This window comes from Schistocerca piceifrons, chromosome 1 (assembly GCF_021461385.2).
Source record: "Schistocerca piceifrons isolate TAMUIC-IGC-003096 chromosome 1, iqSchPice1.1, whole genome shotgun sequence".
NCBI classification, from domain to species: domain Eukaryota; kingdom Metazoa; phylum Arthropoda; class Insecta; order Orthoptera; family Acrididae; genus Schistocerca; species Schistocerca piceifrons.
This window is the reverse complement of record NC_060138.1, coordinates 17,289,306-17,307,308: the sequence shown is the minus strand read 5'-3', so window position 1 is coordinate 17,307,308 and position 18,003 is coordinate 17,289,306. Positions and strand designations below refer to the sequence as shown.

Genomic DNA, 18,003 nt, shown 5'->3' with positions numbered 1-18,003 from the left:
ACAGTTGTTAGTTGTTAACAGTTGCTATTCGCTCGAATTTGCAGCTCATTTAATATCCATAATAATTAAATTAAAGCTCCGATTGACGGAAAACATCTGTGGAATGACATCAGACACTGCCTCGATTTTGTTTTCTCTGTAAGTCACTTATGTTTCAGTTAAAACTTGAGCAGTTCAGCTGACTATATAAACTGCGCAAGACATTCAAAAAGTTAATGATTTGATACAATTTTGGTACGGTGTAAGTTTTTAAAACTCGCCGATTCGCGGCTAGGAAGGAAGGGTAGTACGAAGCGCTGGTATAAGCGGTTCTTCGTGCGACAAAAATGGATACCTGTAACATTTTTTAAATTATTTACAGTGTGCTTTGGCAGCTAAAATTTTGACAGTGCATTTCTTTCAGTCTATTCTTCCTGTGTGAAAAAGGCACCATTCGTTTCCCAGAAAGGACGTAGTTGTGGCAGTGGGGCCTGGCCGCCTTGTATTGTACTGATGCCGCCTTTTGTTGGCTTGTTGCAGGTGCTGTCCGCGTTGGACATCCTCCAGCCGCCGCACCTGGACTTCTTCCAGGAAATGTATCCTTTGCAATGGCTGCGCCTGCCGCCGCGGTGAGTAGCCGCGGGCTGTGTTCCTGCACCGCGACGGCTTCCCGGTTGCTTCCCCGACGCGGATTGCGTAGTCCACTGCTCGTCCTCTGACTGGCGCTGACACTTTGATCGATACACTGTCCACCGGCTGCAGTTGGCCAGTAGAGAAGTTTGGAGTGTCGCTAGACGTTCGGTGCTTCCGGTAGCGGCTGGCCGTGGGTCACTCAGCAGCCGGCGGCAGTACTCTGGTAAAAGCGGTCCCAGCTGCCTGTTCTTTGCTCGCTAGCTTTCCGCTAAACACGTGTGTCGCTGCAGCCAGTCGTGTCTCATCGCAAAGGGACGGCCGTGCCGGTAAACGTAGGTACGACAGGTCTTACATCTACAAGTCTATGGGCGTGAGAGCTGTTTGATGAAAAAGTTGTACTGCGGATGCACAGTCGACGTCCCAACTCCTACGGTAATCGGGGAGTTAATGCGTAGGTGCGGAGAGCGACAGGTTGGGAGTTTGGGTCTGGCGGAAAACGTGTCAGGGAGGCGGTTAAGGCAACCGCTGTAGAAAAGCGGAGCATCTGGGTTCGAGTCCCGTTCGTGCACAGATTTTCAGCTCTGACCGTCGCACAGCTTCAGTGCCTCGTGCGCCTGCAAATTTCCCTCCGGCCTCTTTTCCAACCTGTTTCCTCTCCTTTCACCCCAATTATTCGCCTAATGAGAAACATAGTGGTGCATTCGCCACGTGCTATAATCTGCCTGCTACTACAACTAATCGTGACACCTCTGCCCCTACATTGCGATTTATACTTCCATAGTCAGCTTAAAAATTTCCTGAAGCGATTGCAGAATGATTGTTCATGGTTGCATGTCAGGAACATTACGCTACTGTCCGGTGTCAGGTACTGCATCTGTTGACAGTTCCAGTGGTCGTACCTGTGTTAGAAGCACGGGTTGCGTAAATAAGTGTGTATGAACAGCCATTGTTTTTGAGTGCTAATGTGGTGTGTGCGTGGTTTTTTTTTCCGCCATGCTGATAAAGTCAAACGCGTCCGTCTGAAAATGGCCTGACTCAAGTTCGTGGTATGGTTTTCGTGCTTTTTGTCATAGACCACAACCGTAATGCAATCGGCTAGCCGATGAGAAACAACAATCCTAAGTTTAATGACGCCATTGCGATAACCTTTGAATACGCCCGTGAATGCATCCACAAATGTTCATTTAATCACGATTTCTTATTATAACGCGATTCATCTGCCAACAAATACATAAGGATGATTATCATTATATTATTGATATGGTAGACTTTCGGCTTTTGGACCCGGCAGTACACCCGAGAACGATGGAAGCATCATTATTGTTCCTTTCTGAAGAAAAACCTTCCGTTGTAGCTGTACAAGTAGTTGCCGGAATACTGGCCAGAGGAGGCTATAGCTTATAGTTGCTTCTCGCCAGCTGCCGCACCAACGTCGTGTTCTTCACACTCGATAAAATTTTGAACAACGGGTAGAGCGTCGTTACAGAGCAGCGTATGTTATGCGAAAGTACGCTCTATAATCATGGAAAGCTCAACAAAACCGCTGGCCCGGTGAATGCCTGCTACAATCGTGAGTCCAAGTGGAAGGACATCAATTTCTCAGTTTATTTACTCGCTGTGAAAGCCGGCATTGTCCGCGTATTTGTTTATTCCAGTCTTCTGTTAGCCCTCTCTCTGTCCACGTCCTGCTTCCGCTTCTCATTTCGTCTCCTCCTTTCTGTGTCCGTCTCCAACTCTCGGCTCTCTCTGTCGATATTCTGCTGTTTTTTCTGCCCATTTGGTCCTGCCTCTCCGTCTGTTCATCTCTTCCTCCCCATCTCTCTCCCATCTCCCTTCTTTCCTTTCTCTCTCTCCGGTTCCTCCTCCTCGTCCTACCTGTGCCTGTCTCCTTCTTCCCATCTCTTCGTCCTCCCTTCTCTTTCCACGTCACCAAAATCGTCCCAGTAAGAGATACGATATTTCTTTCTAGATGTGTACCAAATCTGATTGAAATAGTTGCAGAGGTTTAGTATGAGGTTTTTACCAGTGGATTTTCTCACATATAGACATGTAAAACATATTTAACACATTTCACGCGTTTTTGTACACACATTTCGCCTGTATGTCTAGGAAATTTTGACCTGCAATTTCATTTCCACGCAGCTTAATATTTATGACATTGCATCTCCTGAACTGTATACTGTATAATGATCTAATTTTGCAGATAAATCAGTCGTATATGTGCCCACTGTCTGCGAAATGTGCTGTGAATTAGTTGTAAAAAATAATACATTAGAACGTCACGGACGCTGCGGCAGCTTCTCACGCGGAGCGGGGAATGTTGATACTGTCTGCGAAATGCGTTGCGAATACCCCGTTACTAAATAAGTAATAAATTAAAACTTCAAGCTGCATGTGGTGGTTTTACTGCACGAAAAGCGAAAATCCAGTAAGCGACGAGGTCTTTTTTTCCCTTTCATTGTTTTGAGACGTCGTCAGCGAGAAAAATTTTCATTAAGATTTGAAATTATGTGTAAAGTCTGTTGCAAGTCTTTAAGTGCTCTCAATGTCAAATACTGGATAACTGAAGAGTAGGTATTTTCGTCGTGGGCAACACTGCTTTTTCGTTGTTCTTACCTGAAAAGTAGTTGTTTCGACAGTTTATGCTACGTTTACCAATCTCGGGTGAAATAGGCCCAGCGGTTTAGGAGAAGATGTGGAACATACTTATAGAGTACGTCCGTTTTCATAATTTGTACGGATCTATCTTTGTAGGGTTTAACCCTGCGCTTGAAACGTTTGTCGGAGGTAAAGTGCGCGTGTTAGCAGAAAGGAAACGAGTTTTTGAAATCCGGCTTCATCGATCTTCGGCTGCAGTGGCGACTGGGCCGGGGCGCTCGGAGAGGAGCGGCGGCGGCCTGCGCTCGCCACCACCACCACCACCACCACCACCACCACCAGGCGGTGGGTACTGGCGTCACACGCACGAACGGTGGGCCCGCTGGCCCCGTGTAGCACGGGGAAGGCTCGGGTGCTCGAGGAGTGCTGTGGTGGGTGTCCACGACACGTGGCGAAACAGAGGTGAAACCACGGCCGACCGTACCTTGTTGCAGATGTCGGACGTCGCAGGCTGGGCAGGCGGGTAAAACAGGAGAGGCGGCGAACTGTGGCCGATCTAACATCAGACTTCAATGCCGGCCACAGTACAAGTGTGAACACACGGTGCACCCAACATTCGTAACGATGGGCCCCCGCAGCCGTCGGCCCATACATCTGGCAATGTTAACAGCACGACTACGACTGACATGGTCACGTGACCATCGGCACTGGACGTTGGCTCAGTGGCAGAGCGTTGCACGGTCTGATGGATCCCATATAGTTGTCGTGCCGATGGGAGAGCGCGATTCCGTCGCCTTGCAGGGGAACAGCTCCTCGACACGTGTCTGCACTGTGCGCTGGGGGAGCAGTCACGTGGGCACCCGTGGCTCCAGCACAGCTCGCGCAAGATACCGTCACTGGTTGTAGTCCACGTACAACGCTTCGTGACAGCCGTGTTTCCCGCCGGCAGTGATGTTTTTCCACGAGGCAGTGCGCCATGTCAAAAGGCCAGCAGTGTGATGGAGTGGTTTGAGGAACTCGGTGACAAGTTCCAGCTGATGTGCTGGCCCACCAGCTCGCCAGGTCCGAACTCGATCGAGCACGCCAGAGTTCGTCACCCTCCTCCCGGGAATTGAGGAGAATTAGGTGACTCCTGTTTGCAGATGTGGTGCCAACTCCCTTCAACAACCCAGGAAGGTCGCGTAGATTCCGTGGCACGGCGCGTAGTCGCTGTTATTCGTGCCAAAGTTGGACACGCCGGGTATGAGGTAGGAGGTGATAATATTCTGATTCATTCGTGTATACACGTACACGCGTTTATTTTCCAGACCTCATTTCAAGTTGTTTCTGCAGGAATGTCACATGGAATGGGTAGTATTAGCTCACAGGTAATAATGTTCACGGTACCAATTTGTGATCAACGCACTCATAATTTCAAAACCTACACTGACTCGAGTAACTGCAGTGCTGACGTCAGTAGGATGTTGTGCAAATCTGGAGAGCCAAATGGTCACGACTGCTCAGAGAGCTGTACCCCGGTGGTGGCTGCGGCAGTACTCGAGCGAGCTTCACTGCCGAGCCAACTGAAGTGGTGGTGCAGTGTACGGGACGGCGGCAGGGTGGGGCTTGCTTCTCTTAAGACTGCTGATTGCCGTCCGTAGCGGTCCCATAGCACAGCCGTTTTATTTTCGATCGCAGGACCAGTTCAGAAGACCGTTCGACTTGTTCACGTACAGGGGTGTATACGTACTTGTCATCACATTCGCTGGAACGTGTAGGAGCCGGCGTGCGTATTACATGTACCGTCTGCACCAGACAAATCATCATACGTGAAACGACCTCGCAGTTGCGATAAGGGAATAAGGGGATATACTTGCACTCACCGCCGTCTTCTTCATTCTGCGAGTCGTTCGTACAACGTGCCACAGGGAAAAAAAAAAAAAAAAAAAAAATGGTTCAAATGGCTCTGAGGCCTATGGGACTTAACATCTGTGGTCATCAGTCCCCTAGAACTTAGAACTAGTTAAACCTAACTAACCTAAGGACATCACACACATCCATGCCCGAGGCAGGATTCGAACCTGCGACCCTAGCGGTCGCGCGGTTCCAGGCTGTAGCAGCTAGAACCGCTCCGTCACTCCGGCCGGCGTGCCAGAGGACCCCTAACGTCTGTTTCGTGTTCGTGTCGTCGCTACGATACAACAATGTTTCAGCTTGTACGTGAAGCTTCGAATAACAGTCTTTGAACAAAGTAGTAAGCTATTAGCTAACACGCTCTCCATACCGATTTGGAATTTTCGTATGTAACCTTGTCACGTCTCTTCGCTTGGGAACAAATGCTTGTGGTGGCCAGTACTGGTGCCGTAATTAAAAAGTTTGAGAAGCGTTTGAAGCTGACAGTGGTGCGGACGCAGACGTGTCTGAGAAAGCTTCACGTTTGTGTCGTGCGGCCCTCACAGCTGGGTAAATTTGGTGCCGCGGAAGCGGGTTGTCCGTGCCACTTCCGGAAATTCCCCCCCGGAAATTGGTTGAACCGGTTTGGCGAAACATCGGAAGATGTGAGTATATTTGGTGAAACCTCGGAAGACCTGAGTGTGTGCGGCCGGACGGAGATGGACGGGCCCCGTGCAGCGTGCGAACCGCAGCACTGCGGAGCTCGGTGACGGGGAAGAAGAAGGCACGCGACATTTTCTCGGTCCGTCGACACGGGGACACGAGCGAGGGCTGCTGCAGCCCTCGGAGGAAACGTACAGCCGTGATCCGGATTCGTGGTTCGTCGGTGACTCTTTCCCAAGGAGGATTTATGTTGTCGGCCAGGCGTCAGATTGTCGAGAACGACAAAGGGAGTTACGTTTTGGACGCATACTCGGAGGAGATGTGTGAGGCACCCGGCAGTGTTCGGATACGTGTTATTCCCGTCATTTGTTTGCAGTGGAAACACTGACGCCAGAGGTGTTCGGAGATACGGCGTCGTGTTTGTCTGTCGTGATACTGGCCGCGAAGAACGAGCACCAGAACGTTGTATATTTTGAGGGTACGTCGGGAACGATGGAACGGGGTTTGCGAGTTTCCGGGAAGAGATTGGTGTGCTAAACAGAATTTGGCATTTGGAAAACTGGTTTCGGGTGGGGAGTGGGGGAGGGAGGGGGGCAGCAGGACGGAGTATTGGCAATCGAGCGCAGCAGCCGGCGGAAATGAAGCGCAGAAGGGGGCACCCGGCTGGGAGCCGCCGCCGCCGTAGCTGCTTCACAGCCGCCTCTTCTGCACTCGGAACGGCCTGTGTCGTGGAACAGGGCACTCCCGTGAGTCGTTTCCTCTGCTACTTGTGGAGCATTGCTCCAGGCTGGGGTTTCGGGCGTATCGAGAGCGTGGCTCGATGCTGCAGCACGATTTAGTTTACGTAATAGCGAAACGTCGTGTCGTGTCGCGCCTACATAGACAGGTTGGTGTTTTCGACGATATACGGTATTTTCTATCGTAACACGTCGAGAAACGTGTTGCCGAGTAGCTGGAGCACGTACGGACTTGCGTGCTGCAGGCACGTACTGTCAGCTTTGCAGGTACGAGAGGGGGCGGCTGGAACAGCGGAAAAGTGAACCGCTGTGCAGAGGGTAGAAGCCGGGCAGCGGCGCGTGAGGTGTTTGGGCCGCGCCGCGCCGGGCGGCCTCACGCTGCCCCCTGCAGCAGCAACGGGCAACCAGCTCCGTGACTACCCCCGGCTGTCATTCAATTGACGCGACGATTTCACGTGGGTCGACCGACATACAGTCACTGTATTATATGGCCTCATGTAATCGCTCCGTTTCGCGATCGTATTCTCCCACACGCGAGGAAGGCGCCGTACACAGCGAGTGCGGCCGTGTCTCTCGATGTCTCGCGAGGACCGCCGTATGCCACGGACGGTGTCATCTGTCTTGTTCTGGCACGTGTCACGACCGAGGTCCTTCATTTTGGCGAACAGGTAGTATTCGCGTGAATACTGTTCCACTACTTCCGGTCGCCACGTACGCGGGAGATTCTGCACGGGAACACTCTACGCAATCTTGCCTTGTCACGAAGGAGGCGTGACGCATTGCAGAAGGTGCCCTCGTTTTCTTCTCTTTGCGAGACGGAGGTGACGTCACTACCGTGCAGTGACGACGTGCCTCTGCGGTACAAAGTGTTGCAGGGTCGAGCCGCGGATACGCTGACACTGCGGTTCACACGGCGACCGTTACTTTGGTACCAGCCGGTTCACTAAGCACGTTCTCTGGCCGAGGAGAACAGGGCGTTCAATTTCGTTTCCCGACCCCGAATGACAGCCGTGCCATCTTGAAGCACTGCGGCCACGCTGCCTCACGCAGTCCCTGACAACACTGTGTCGTGCACTCGGGCGACGTGCCACGCCAGCCTCGACCGACGATTCCCAAACGCGGTGTCAGGGCGCTCGAACTGGCCCCGCCCACTGCACCGCACCGCACCGCCGGCACCTGCATCCACCGGGCACACCTCCTCCACTGTTGCCGCTACTTTTTACCCACCTCTAGTGTTTGCGTAGAGTGGGCAAGTAGCCTGCTCAATAGGTTGCATCTAATCGGCGTAAAGCGTGCTGCGGGGCAGTAATTGTGGGAATGCGCGGAAGTAGGCAGCAGTCTCCAGAGGAGAGCAGGGCCAGCAGGCAGGGGGGACAGAGCAGAGGCCGCGGTACAGAGGCCAACGGTACAGTCGCACTGGCACTACAGCGACGGGCGTGCAGTTCTCACTAGTCGTTTACCGGCTTACGGCCCTTATTACACGGTGTAGCCGGGATATGGCGGTCATTTCCAGAGGTGGAGAGTCACTCGGTAGGATGTAATTGGAGCTGATAATCTGAGCGAGGTGCCGCAGTGGTTAGCACACCGGGCTCGCATTCGGGAGGACGACGATTCAAACCCACATCCGGCCCTCCTGATTTAGGTTTTCCGCGATTTTCCTAAATCGCTTCGTGCAAATTCGAGGACGGCTCCTTTCGAGCGGCACGGCCGACTACTTTATCCGTCCTCCCATAAACCGTCTCTGATCACATCGTTGTCGACGGGACGGTAGACACTGATCTCCTCCTCCTCGTGCTCCAATAATCTGCACTTCTTCCGTGCACATTGGCAGCTTTGGCCTTTGGTCGACATCTCCAGCTCGTGTCGTCCGTATCTGATGATCTCGTCGTCGGTGGCACTTGGGGCGGACGCGGCTCTCGCCTTACTCCCTTCCCTGCTTCCAGGCACGAACCCTAATAAACCAGAATTGGGGCACGCAGTATCGAGTCCGTTGCCATCGACGTGTCGTTAGATGGCAGTGAGCACCCACTGCCGAATTTTCGTCATTTTGTTGCAGTCGGAGTCACTCTCCGTCGAGAGTGCGCTCGCTCGCAAGTGGTGTACGGAGTATGGGCGCGGGCACGTGGCCGCAGAGGAGGCCGTGCTCAGCGTCGGTACGGAGGACACAACACTCGCTCTTTCTTCTTTTCTTTGTGGGGGGGGGAGGGGGGGGGGGGAGCTAGACACGCCACGCCACGCCACGCCACGCCGGCTGTCCCGTCCCACGCCCCAGCTGTGCAGGGGGGGGGGGGGGGGGGCGGCGGCAGCGCGGCGCGGCAGAGTATTGATCAAGTAGGGCTCCGGCGACGCCGCCCTCGCCCTCTGTCCGAGTCCGGCCGGAGGCTGAGAGGCTGGGCTGCCCCCCTCCCTGCACAAAGGATCACAGGAGGCGTTACTAGTGGTGCCACACTACCCAAATCCTCGGATTGCTAGAAGCTGTACTAGTCACATAGTATGTAGTGCAACATTTGGACGGCAACCTTCGCGACTGATATTCAGTGGAACCGCAACGAAAAACGCATTTCTTTTGATGATTGCCACCACAACGACCGTATCCTCCCCCTGACACTTTCTTCGCTATTTCGTGACAATACAAAAGAAGCTACCACCTGTCTTTAACGCACGCTCCGTCAATGCGATCCGGGAAGGCTCCCATACCGCGCGGCGTTGCTCCAGGAGTCGATGCACAAGCAGCCTGTTCACTACATTTGTCCCATCTTCAGCATGTTTTACCACTAAAACGCACTCTTTTGGTTCGCCGTCCCCACGCTATTTTCCGCGTCATCGTTCCAATATTAGTTGCTCGTAGTTCAACTCTCCAGATATTTGCTTCAATCGACAATCCTTAAATTAAGCCTTTAAATTTGCCGTCTGATGGAAATAAACTGATTTTGTTTGTTACTATTCGTGTGTATAGAGTGAGGTGACAGCAAGCGGCGGGCTGCGCCCCAATATCGTGGCGGACCTCCTCCAGTGCAGCACCTCGGCGCGGCGTCGGAATTCCCCTGCACAAATACTGGACCGTTCTTCCTCCACAGCCGTTCGCAATTGCGGAACCGCTGCCGCTGCCGGTGCCCGAATTGACGTCTCCATTATCTCGCATAAATGTTAGATGGCACTCACGTCGGGCGACCTGGGTTTCGAAATCATTCGCTCGACTTGTCCAAAATGTTCTTCAAACCAGTCGCAATCATTTCTGGCTCCGTGACATTGGACATCGTCATCCACAAAAATCCCACCATTTTTTCGTCTACAAAAAGCTTAACGTATCTATTTCCAGCCAATGATAGGTTCAGTTGGACCAGAGCACCCACCCCATTTCATGTGAACACAGCAGCTTGCACAGTGCCTCGTTCACTATTTACATCCACGGCTTCTGCGCCATACTCGAACCCTACCGTCAACTGAAATTGGGTGTCGTGTGACCGGGCGACGGTTTTCTCGTCGCCTGGGGGCCGACCGACACGGTTTCGAGCTACGGACAGCCGCTGCAGGCGATGTGCTGTTAGCAGAGGCACTCAGTCCATTAACGCCCAATTTCGCCGCACTGTCTTAACGGATACGTCCCACATTGCTCTGCGTGGTTATTTCGAGCACTGTTGCTTGTCTGTTAGCACTGACATAAGCAAACGCCACTGCTCCCGGTCGTTGGCTGAAGGCTGCCTGCCACTGTGTTGTCTCTGGTGAGGGGTGAGCCAGAAATTGGTAGTCCCGTCACACTCTCGACCGTGTGGATCGCGGAATATTCATTTCCGAAATGGAAAGGCCCATTCCGCTTCCCAAGTCTGTTAATGCGTGCCGTGCGGCCATAGTCACGTGGAAACCTGAGCGCTGACGGCAGCTTCGCCAGTGCGCGGCTCTTCTGTAGCCTGCGTGCACCCGCTACTACCGCCACCTGAATCTGTGCCCACCACTACCCCACGACTTTTGTCACTTCATTGTATCTAATAGTGATAACAGCAGTCCCAGGTCTGTTATCACTATTGCGTACACTGGTCCGGTCTATTCTGTCGATAATGGCACTGGCAGTAGCGGTGTTGTGTTTCCTGTAGGCAAACGTCCAAGAAGATTGGTCATTTAAGATCAGACAGTTATCAGTCGTCAATCATCGAAATTTGAATTTGGAAAGAAAAAAATAACAGTACTCTGGCAGTATACGCAGACTACTGGCATAATAGCGCCAATTTCAGAGCGATTAGGTGGAACTACGAGAGAGTTAAACTTCTTTTATGCGACGTTCGACAGTGTGTTTTGGGATAACAATGTTACAAAAATGAATCCGTACACAAAACAAACAATGATCTGTGAAAACACAAGAAAGAAAACTGATGAGACATGAATCACTGTCAGTTGTAATGAAATTGAAATATGCTTTGCATTAACCATAATATGCCGGCCGCGGTGGTCTAGCAGTTCTAGGCGCTCAGTCCGGCACCGCGCGACTGCTACGGTCGCAGGTTTGCTACGGTCGCAGGTTCGAATCCTGCCTCGGGCATGGATGTGTGTGATGTCCTTAGGTTAGTTAGGTTTAAGTAGTTCTAAGTTCTAGGGGACTGATGACCACAGATGTTAAGTCCCATAGTGCTCAGAGCCATTTGAACCATTAACCATAATAATGGCTCAAGTAAAATTTAAAAAATCAGGTGAACTGGTCTAAAACAGCCATCATAGAAACACCTATATTTAGGAAAACTGTGCCTCCGGAAATACTTTTGCAAATCACTAGGTGTTTACATTTTGCAAATAAGAATCTAGCTGACGAGATGGATAATTAAGTAAAGTCACGTCTTTGGTAAACTATTTTAATAAAAAATTCAAAGAAGAAACTGTAATAGAAGAGAACATCGCGATCAGTGAATAGTTAATGAAATTAAAGGGACACGTGTCGTGTGAACAATTTAAAATATAAAATTTTATAAACTGAGCGAATCAGCATCGTGCTATTGCTCTAATTTTAAAATATATTCACAAAACGATAAAACATCTTCATTACAATGCACCTGATACTGTTGTAATCGAGTTATCGAAGTCAGTGTTAAATAAATCACACTGCTTGTATATGCATAATTGCTTTTATTCACCGAAACTCTTCGTAACTTAAGTTGGAAAGGGAACGAATGCCGTTGGGACAGTACGTTTTAAAAGAGAAAAATATGCTATGTTAAAGCAAAATTTAAAAAAGGGAATGCATGTTAAGCTACAGTGGCATGTCAGCATTGAAGTGGAAAGATGAATTGGCATCGATGTTATTTCTACAAAACGATGAAGTGTACACATGATTGAAGGAAACGGAAGTCAGCAAAAGCCTACTTTCAAAGCGAAATGCATTGATGATGACCACAGGGAAGCGATCGGTATTGACTGACGAGTTCAGATACCAGCGGGTTTCCCTGTTATGTGGAAGTATTTGAAAGGATGCCGGAAAATCTTTGTTTAGGTATTTGATAAGGCACTTTATAATTCATATTTTCTTTGGAACAAAAATAATATGAAAAAGAAACACAATTATACTGAGCATTGAGTTCAAATAGCGGAAGCATCATTGCAAATCGTGCCGCCGTGAGATTAAAAAAGACAACGACCACTGTCGACCGGAGATATGCCAATGGCACTGAAACAGAAGGACCCTACGTCATCTAACAAGAGTGCGCAAAGTGTGTACAAAAAAGACGGAAAAAAAATCACACAGTTGAAGATTAGTAACTGTGTACCGTTGTTCTCAGAGCGTAGTTAATATTAACCAAGTATTCATTCGAAAATTGTTACTGATACATTGTCCGGATGTAAATAATGAATCATTTTTGTTCACTGCTGGATTGATTATATTTCCTTCATTTATTCATTATTGGCCGCCGTTTGTGAAAAGTGCAACACCCAGAAGGAATCATCCGAATGGCGGCACACTTGGCGGAAGTGGCGACGGGTGTGCAGGCAATACGTGTGATCCGTATTGCAGCGAGATGGGCTACACGTATTCTGAGCAGAGCCCTATCGTGTCGGTGTTGCGCCCAGTGTAGCCGGTGCAGAGCTGTCACACGAGCTGAAGACAGTACGGTGTGTGCCAGTACGCCTCGTCGACGTCAAAGGGAGCCGTATCGGCGTGTCAGCGAGTTCGAAAGGGGCAGAATGGTCGGTCTCCGGGAAACGGGGTTGTCATACCGTGACAGGCCGTGCTGCTACGACAGTGATGCGTGTGTGGAAGCAGTGGATAGAGGAAGGTCGTACGCAGCGACTGGACCACGGTACGTGACCACAGCACGGGATGACCGCCATCTTGTGCGCATGGCCGTTACGGACCGTACAGCGCCATCCACAGTGTTGGCTCGTCACAGGCGCGAACTTGTCTGCATCGACGGTTCGTCGCCGTCTGCTGCAGGTTGGACTGATTGCACGCATGCCATCACGTCGGCTTCCATTGTCCAGGAACCACAAGCTCCTCCGACTGCAATGGGCACGTGAACACCGTCCCTGGGCAACATGTAATCTTTTCGGATGAGTCCCGTTTCGACGTCTCCTACAGCATGTGTGTCCGGCGGTACCGTGGTGAGCGCAACCTGGAGGACTGCATTGTGGAGCGGCATAACGGACAAACAGCAGGGGCGCCATTGGTTACAACAACGGATCTCGCCTGCTTCAGGCACCTTCACAGGCCACAAAATGGTTCCAATGGCTCTGACCACTATCGGACTTACCATCGGAGGTCATCAGTGCACTAGAACTTCGAACTACTGAAACCTAACTAACCCAAGTGCATTACACACATGCGTGCCCGAGGCAGGATTCGAACCTGCGGCCGTAGCGGTCGCTCGGTTCCGGACTGAAGCGCCTAGAACCGCTCGGCCACCGCCGCCGGCTTCACAGGCCACATTTCAGAAGGACAATGCCCCGCCACATACTGCGAGGAAAGTACAGGTCTTCTTCGAAGAGCGACGCGTACCGTTGCTTCCTGGCCTGCACGCTCGCCAAACATGTCGCCCATCGAACGTACTGAATAGTAGGGCCTGTTACTTGTCACGTACCTAGCCTGTGGTATTAAATTAATTGAATTCGTGCGTTTCCTTCTCGGTGTTGCAATTTCCACAAACGTTAGTCTATTTCACAACACCTTTCGTTGCGCCGAGGTATACGTGTTACGCGACGCACACGTTTACACCGGTGGCTCGAGAACACTGCGAAACAGCTGAGTGGCTGAGCCATCGTACGACAGCGGGTAGGCGGAGAGGTTAATCGCTGACACCGTATGGTGCTCGTATCGATGTAAGTGCTGCACACGTGTCTGTGCGTACAGCTGCCACGCCACACGGCACACGTCGGCCTTCTGCTTGCCGCTGTCCTGCCACTCGATCTTCGGAATCGGGGTCCATTACTGCAAAAGGACGTACAGGTACATTGAAACAATTATGCTCTTGTAAGGTTTGAATGTACTGGCATTATTAGCTAAACATAATGAATGGAACAAAATAATAAAAGGAAAAACTGTTTGTGTAGGCTGCCTAGAACCACAACGTAAGAGAGTGATGTTTTTCTCGCCACAAGTGCAGCAACTACCCGCATTCGCGGCCGAGGTAGCTCCCGACCTTCGAGCCGTCTATGCGTGGTTTTTATTTGTTTTTCTCCCTTTTACACAGTCTTTGTTGTTTTTTGAAAAATATACGGATGACATCTGTTCCACATAATTTCAAAACAGTAGTAAAAATTACTACAAAAAACGAAAATAAATAAGCAGCAACAGACCCGTGCAGTTGTGTGTACTCCCGTGTGTGCCACTTTCGTGTGCCTGCCACTAGGCGGTGGCGACAAGTTCCGCATCACTACATCCTGCGGCTGTGTCCGGCACTAAATCCTGGGCCTCTCCGCAGCGTGTGGTGTGGTGAAGTGAGGGCGTGGCACACCGGCGATGGCGAGGAGCGGGCCGCGGGCCGCCACCGTGCGGCTTCCACACACACACACACACACAAAATACGTAAATGTAGATATTATAACTGAGCGGCTCCACCATAACCAATACTTTTGTCTTTCGGATAAGTTTTGTGTTGACTGACACTAAGATTCAGTTGTCGATTCGGACAGCAATACTTGCGCGAAATGTGGTCATAAGTAGCTATCACATTATCCCACGTATTTTTTAGGCTTCTCGCATTGCACTAGAGGGCAGTACATGGTAAACTCGTACCTCTTGGAGTAGATTCGGAAAGTTCTCGGACGGGTGTGTTTGCGGGTATTTTGTACTGAATGTACACTCTTTCCGCACGAAGTCTCGATGGTTTTTGTATCCGACTGAGAAGTGTAACCCGCTGGTTATTTTATGACAGTGCAACGGTATCATTTACGGCTCAAGTAGAGTTTGCTGATAACAGTGGTAATTGGAGACGGGTAGGTGATTTTGCCAAGACGAACCGCCAGATCCGTTATGCAGATGGGGCTTGTTGGGCATATTTTGGAGTGTGCAGTTTTTCCGTGTAAGTTTTGTCGAGCAGACAGGCCACGAGCGAGTGGGTGGTTGTGGGACCGAACTGCCGGTCTGCGCACGCTGGCTGGCGTCGTCCTCGCCCGCTCACGCCTGGCACTGCGTTCATTTGTAGATCAGGACAGTAGGACTGAATCTCGCCGAAGCACACAGACACCTCCCTCCTGAGATACTCTAGCTCTCGATTTACGTAATGCAAACGAAAACTGGACAAATTGGTGTCAGAATACTGCAAAGCTACACGTGTTTCAGCATCTTACCTGCTGATCTCTGTGATTTTATTAATTATTTTTTATCGTCACTTTTTCGTGAAATAATTTAGCTAAAGGAACTGATATACGGCAGGAAGCTAATTTTTTACACATTATCGCAAAAATTAAGTCTACAAAACTATTTTTGGGAACAGAATAGCCAACCTTCAGGCACAGTTTACATCTGGGTGTTCGAAAACAGTGACAGGGACATTAAAATCCTGCTAAGCGAATATACACTGCCGGAAAAGAAAATTAGTGCAGCTGGAAAGACGACTTGGACAGCATTGTGCCACGTGGGGGATAGTAGACTTAGTGATAACGGCGTCGCGTCTGCCCTGCAGCAGGGAATGCTCACAGCCAGATGCCTCAGTGTGCCGCGTAGCCGCGCCCGTGCCTCCTGCGGCTAGCGCAGCGACGTGCAAAGGCGGCAGACTGCGGCCTCCCGAGTGGAGGGACGCTCCCTTCCGAGTTGGACGAACTGCGTCCGTTGTGCAGCGTGAACTTGCTCACACCCGTACGCGAGGTTCTGCACGTCCGCGCATCACAGACGCCAGCCAGGGCAGCAGTGGCACATGGCACGGATAAGAGAAGAGGGCTTCTGAGCCCGGACGTGTCACCACCGACTGTTGCGAACCGGCTATTAGCACTGGGATTATCGGCACTCACACCTCCTGCCCGTCTTCCACCCACTGGTGCCGTCAGAGGACCACTCGGAATGGTATTCCGCGGTCCTCAGCGACGAAAGCAGATTGTGCCTGCACGCGAGTGACAGTCGTTTGCGCGTACGGCGCACAGCTGATAAGCGCTATCTCGTAGAGTCCGTTCGTCCGACACGCGCCGGCCCCACCCCAGAGCTTAGGTAGGCTGTGCTACAAACTCCGGTACACATTTGGTGTTTGTGGAGGGGACGCACCGGCGCTCGGTAGCTGCAGATCATAGTTGTCGGAAAGTGACGCGTTGTCCCAGCAGGACGTGCTCTGCGAGACGTGCTGCGACATCCCCGGCCAGCACCATGTCCCGACCCGACTCCAGTCGAACGTGTGTGGGAGAACTGACTGGTGCTACTCGTCAACCGGCAACTCTTACAGGTCGAGCAAGTGTGTTCGCCGTCCATACTACCGACTCCGAGCCAGAGTCAGCGCCTGCCCTCGCCCATGGAGGCTACGAACTGATGTGCGTGTTCCAGCATGTGTCGATACCCGGTACCTCAGAACCGACTGTGCTATCCATCTGTAAATGTAATCGTTTCGTGTACTCCACATCCATTTTTGAAACACAAAGTCTTAAGTGAATTGGAAATCTTTAAACGGGTGTACTAATTTTTAATTAACCTGTACGAATGTAAATGTTCGTTGGTTCAAAATCGTGTATCTCACCGATTGCATTCAAAGTTGACACAACGTCGCATTCGAACGCGAGCACGTTCTTACGCACCTACTGGGGCGCCAAATGGTGTAAATGCACTAATGGAAAAAAAAGCAACGCCAAAATAAATAATGAGTGTAGAATAATGAAGTTTCGGGAATATATTTGTCTAGGAAACACATTTAAGTGGTTAATATTGCAAGATGAAAGGGTTAATGGAAGCGCGAGATAAGCCATTCCAAATGCAAGATGCTGATCATTAATAACGGGTGTAAGTGCCAGAATGTTGAATAGAACAGGTGGCGGATATCAGTTTGTGGAGTGGAATCGCACGTCTGTCAATACAGCGACGGTTAGTGCTGACACCGCAGTTACCATCCGACGATGTCCCGTATGTGCTCGACCGGAGACAGATGTGGCGATCGAGCACGCCGAGGCAGCACGGCGACACTCAGTGCAGCCTGCGGTGCGTGCGCGGGCGTGTCCCGTTGCAAAACACTTGCTGGAATGCCGTTCACGAATGGCAAATCACCAGGTTGACGTACAAATTTGCGGCCAGGGCGAATGGGGTAAAAAGGAGGCTGGTCCTGCTGTCCACCCCAGACTGTAAGCTCAGGTGTAGGTCCATTGTGTGCAGCACGCAGAAGCATCGTCACAGGCCCTCGACCGGCCTCTTAACCAATAAAGGATCGTCAGTGGCAGCCAGGCAGAGCCGCCTTTCATCGGAAAACACAATAGAGGTCCACCCTGACGTCCAGTGACCCCTCTGAAGTCGCAGATCGCGTTGGTTTGGGGTGAGCGAAATGCACGGTACGCCTGTCTCGGAGCTGTCCTTGGAGTAACCGATCTGCAACAGTTGGTCGTGCCATTGTGGTGCCAAGCGCTGCTCGGATTGCTGCTCCAGATGCAGCACGGTGCGACACAGCCATACGACGAATACGGTGGTGGCCGTCCGTAGCCCGGTCTTCGTGTCACCGTACGTTCCTGGGACCACCGACATACAGTCACTACATTACTGAGATCGCATATGGATATCCAACGTCTCGTAGCCGTAATACACGACATTGTACAATATTAATAATGCCGTGTCTTTGTCGCCTTGAAGGCTTCGCCAACTCCATCTCAACACGTCCATTCTGAGAGGTAAGAGTCGCGTGTCTTCAAAGCACTGCCTCACCCCATCTGTCTGCATCCTCATTGTGCCGCTACTAGCGACACTCTTAAGCGGCTGGCGCGAAATTTTAACAGGCGTCACGTTTCAGACGTACAAACACGCCTCCCAACTTTTGTTTATATTGCACAAATCCTTATTGCTGTTGAGATTTGTTTCCCGTCGGTGTATTAAGGGTGGATGTTGTTAGCAAAAATCTCTCGTTCATTTGTACAAAATCGTAAA

The 18,003-nt window shown here is 51.0% G+C and overlaps 1 protein-coding gene across 2 annotated transcripts in view; it reads left to right on the top strand.

The window, feature by feature from the left end:
* LOC124805354 (serine/threonine-protein kinase NLK) overlaps positions 1-18,003 on the top strand; it is a 446,973-nt gene that overhangs the window by 287,389 nt on the left and 141,581 nt on the right. For both annotated transcript variants that reach the window (XR_007017447.1, XM_047265896.1), the window contains exon 3: positions 520-575. Coding sequence is in view for 1 of the 2 variants with exons in the window: in XM_047265896.1 (XP_047121852.1) it covers positions 520-575 (56 nt within the window). In the remaining variant the exon portion in view is untranslated. The remainder of the gene's footprint in view (positions 1-519; positions 576-18,003) is intronic.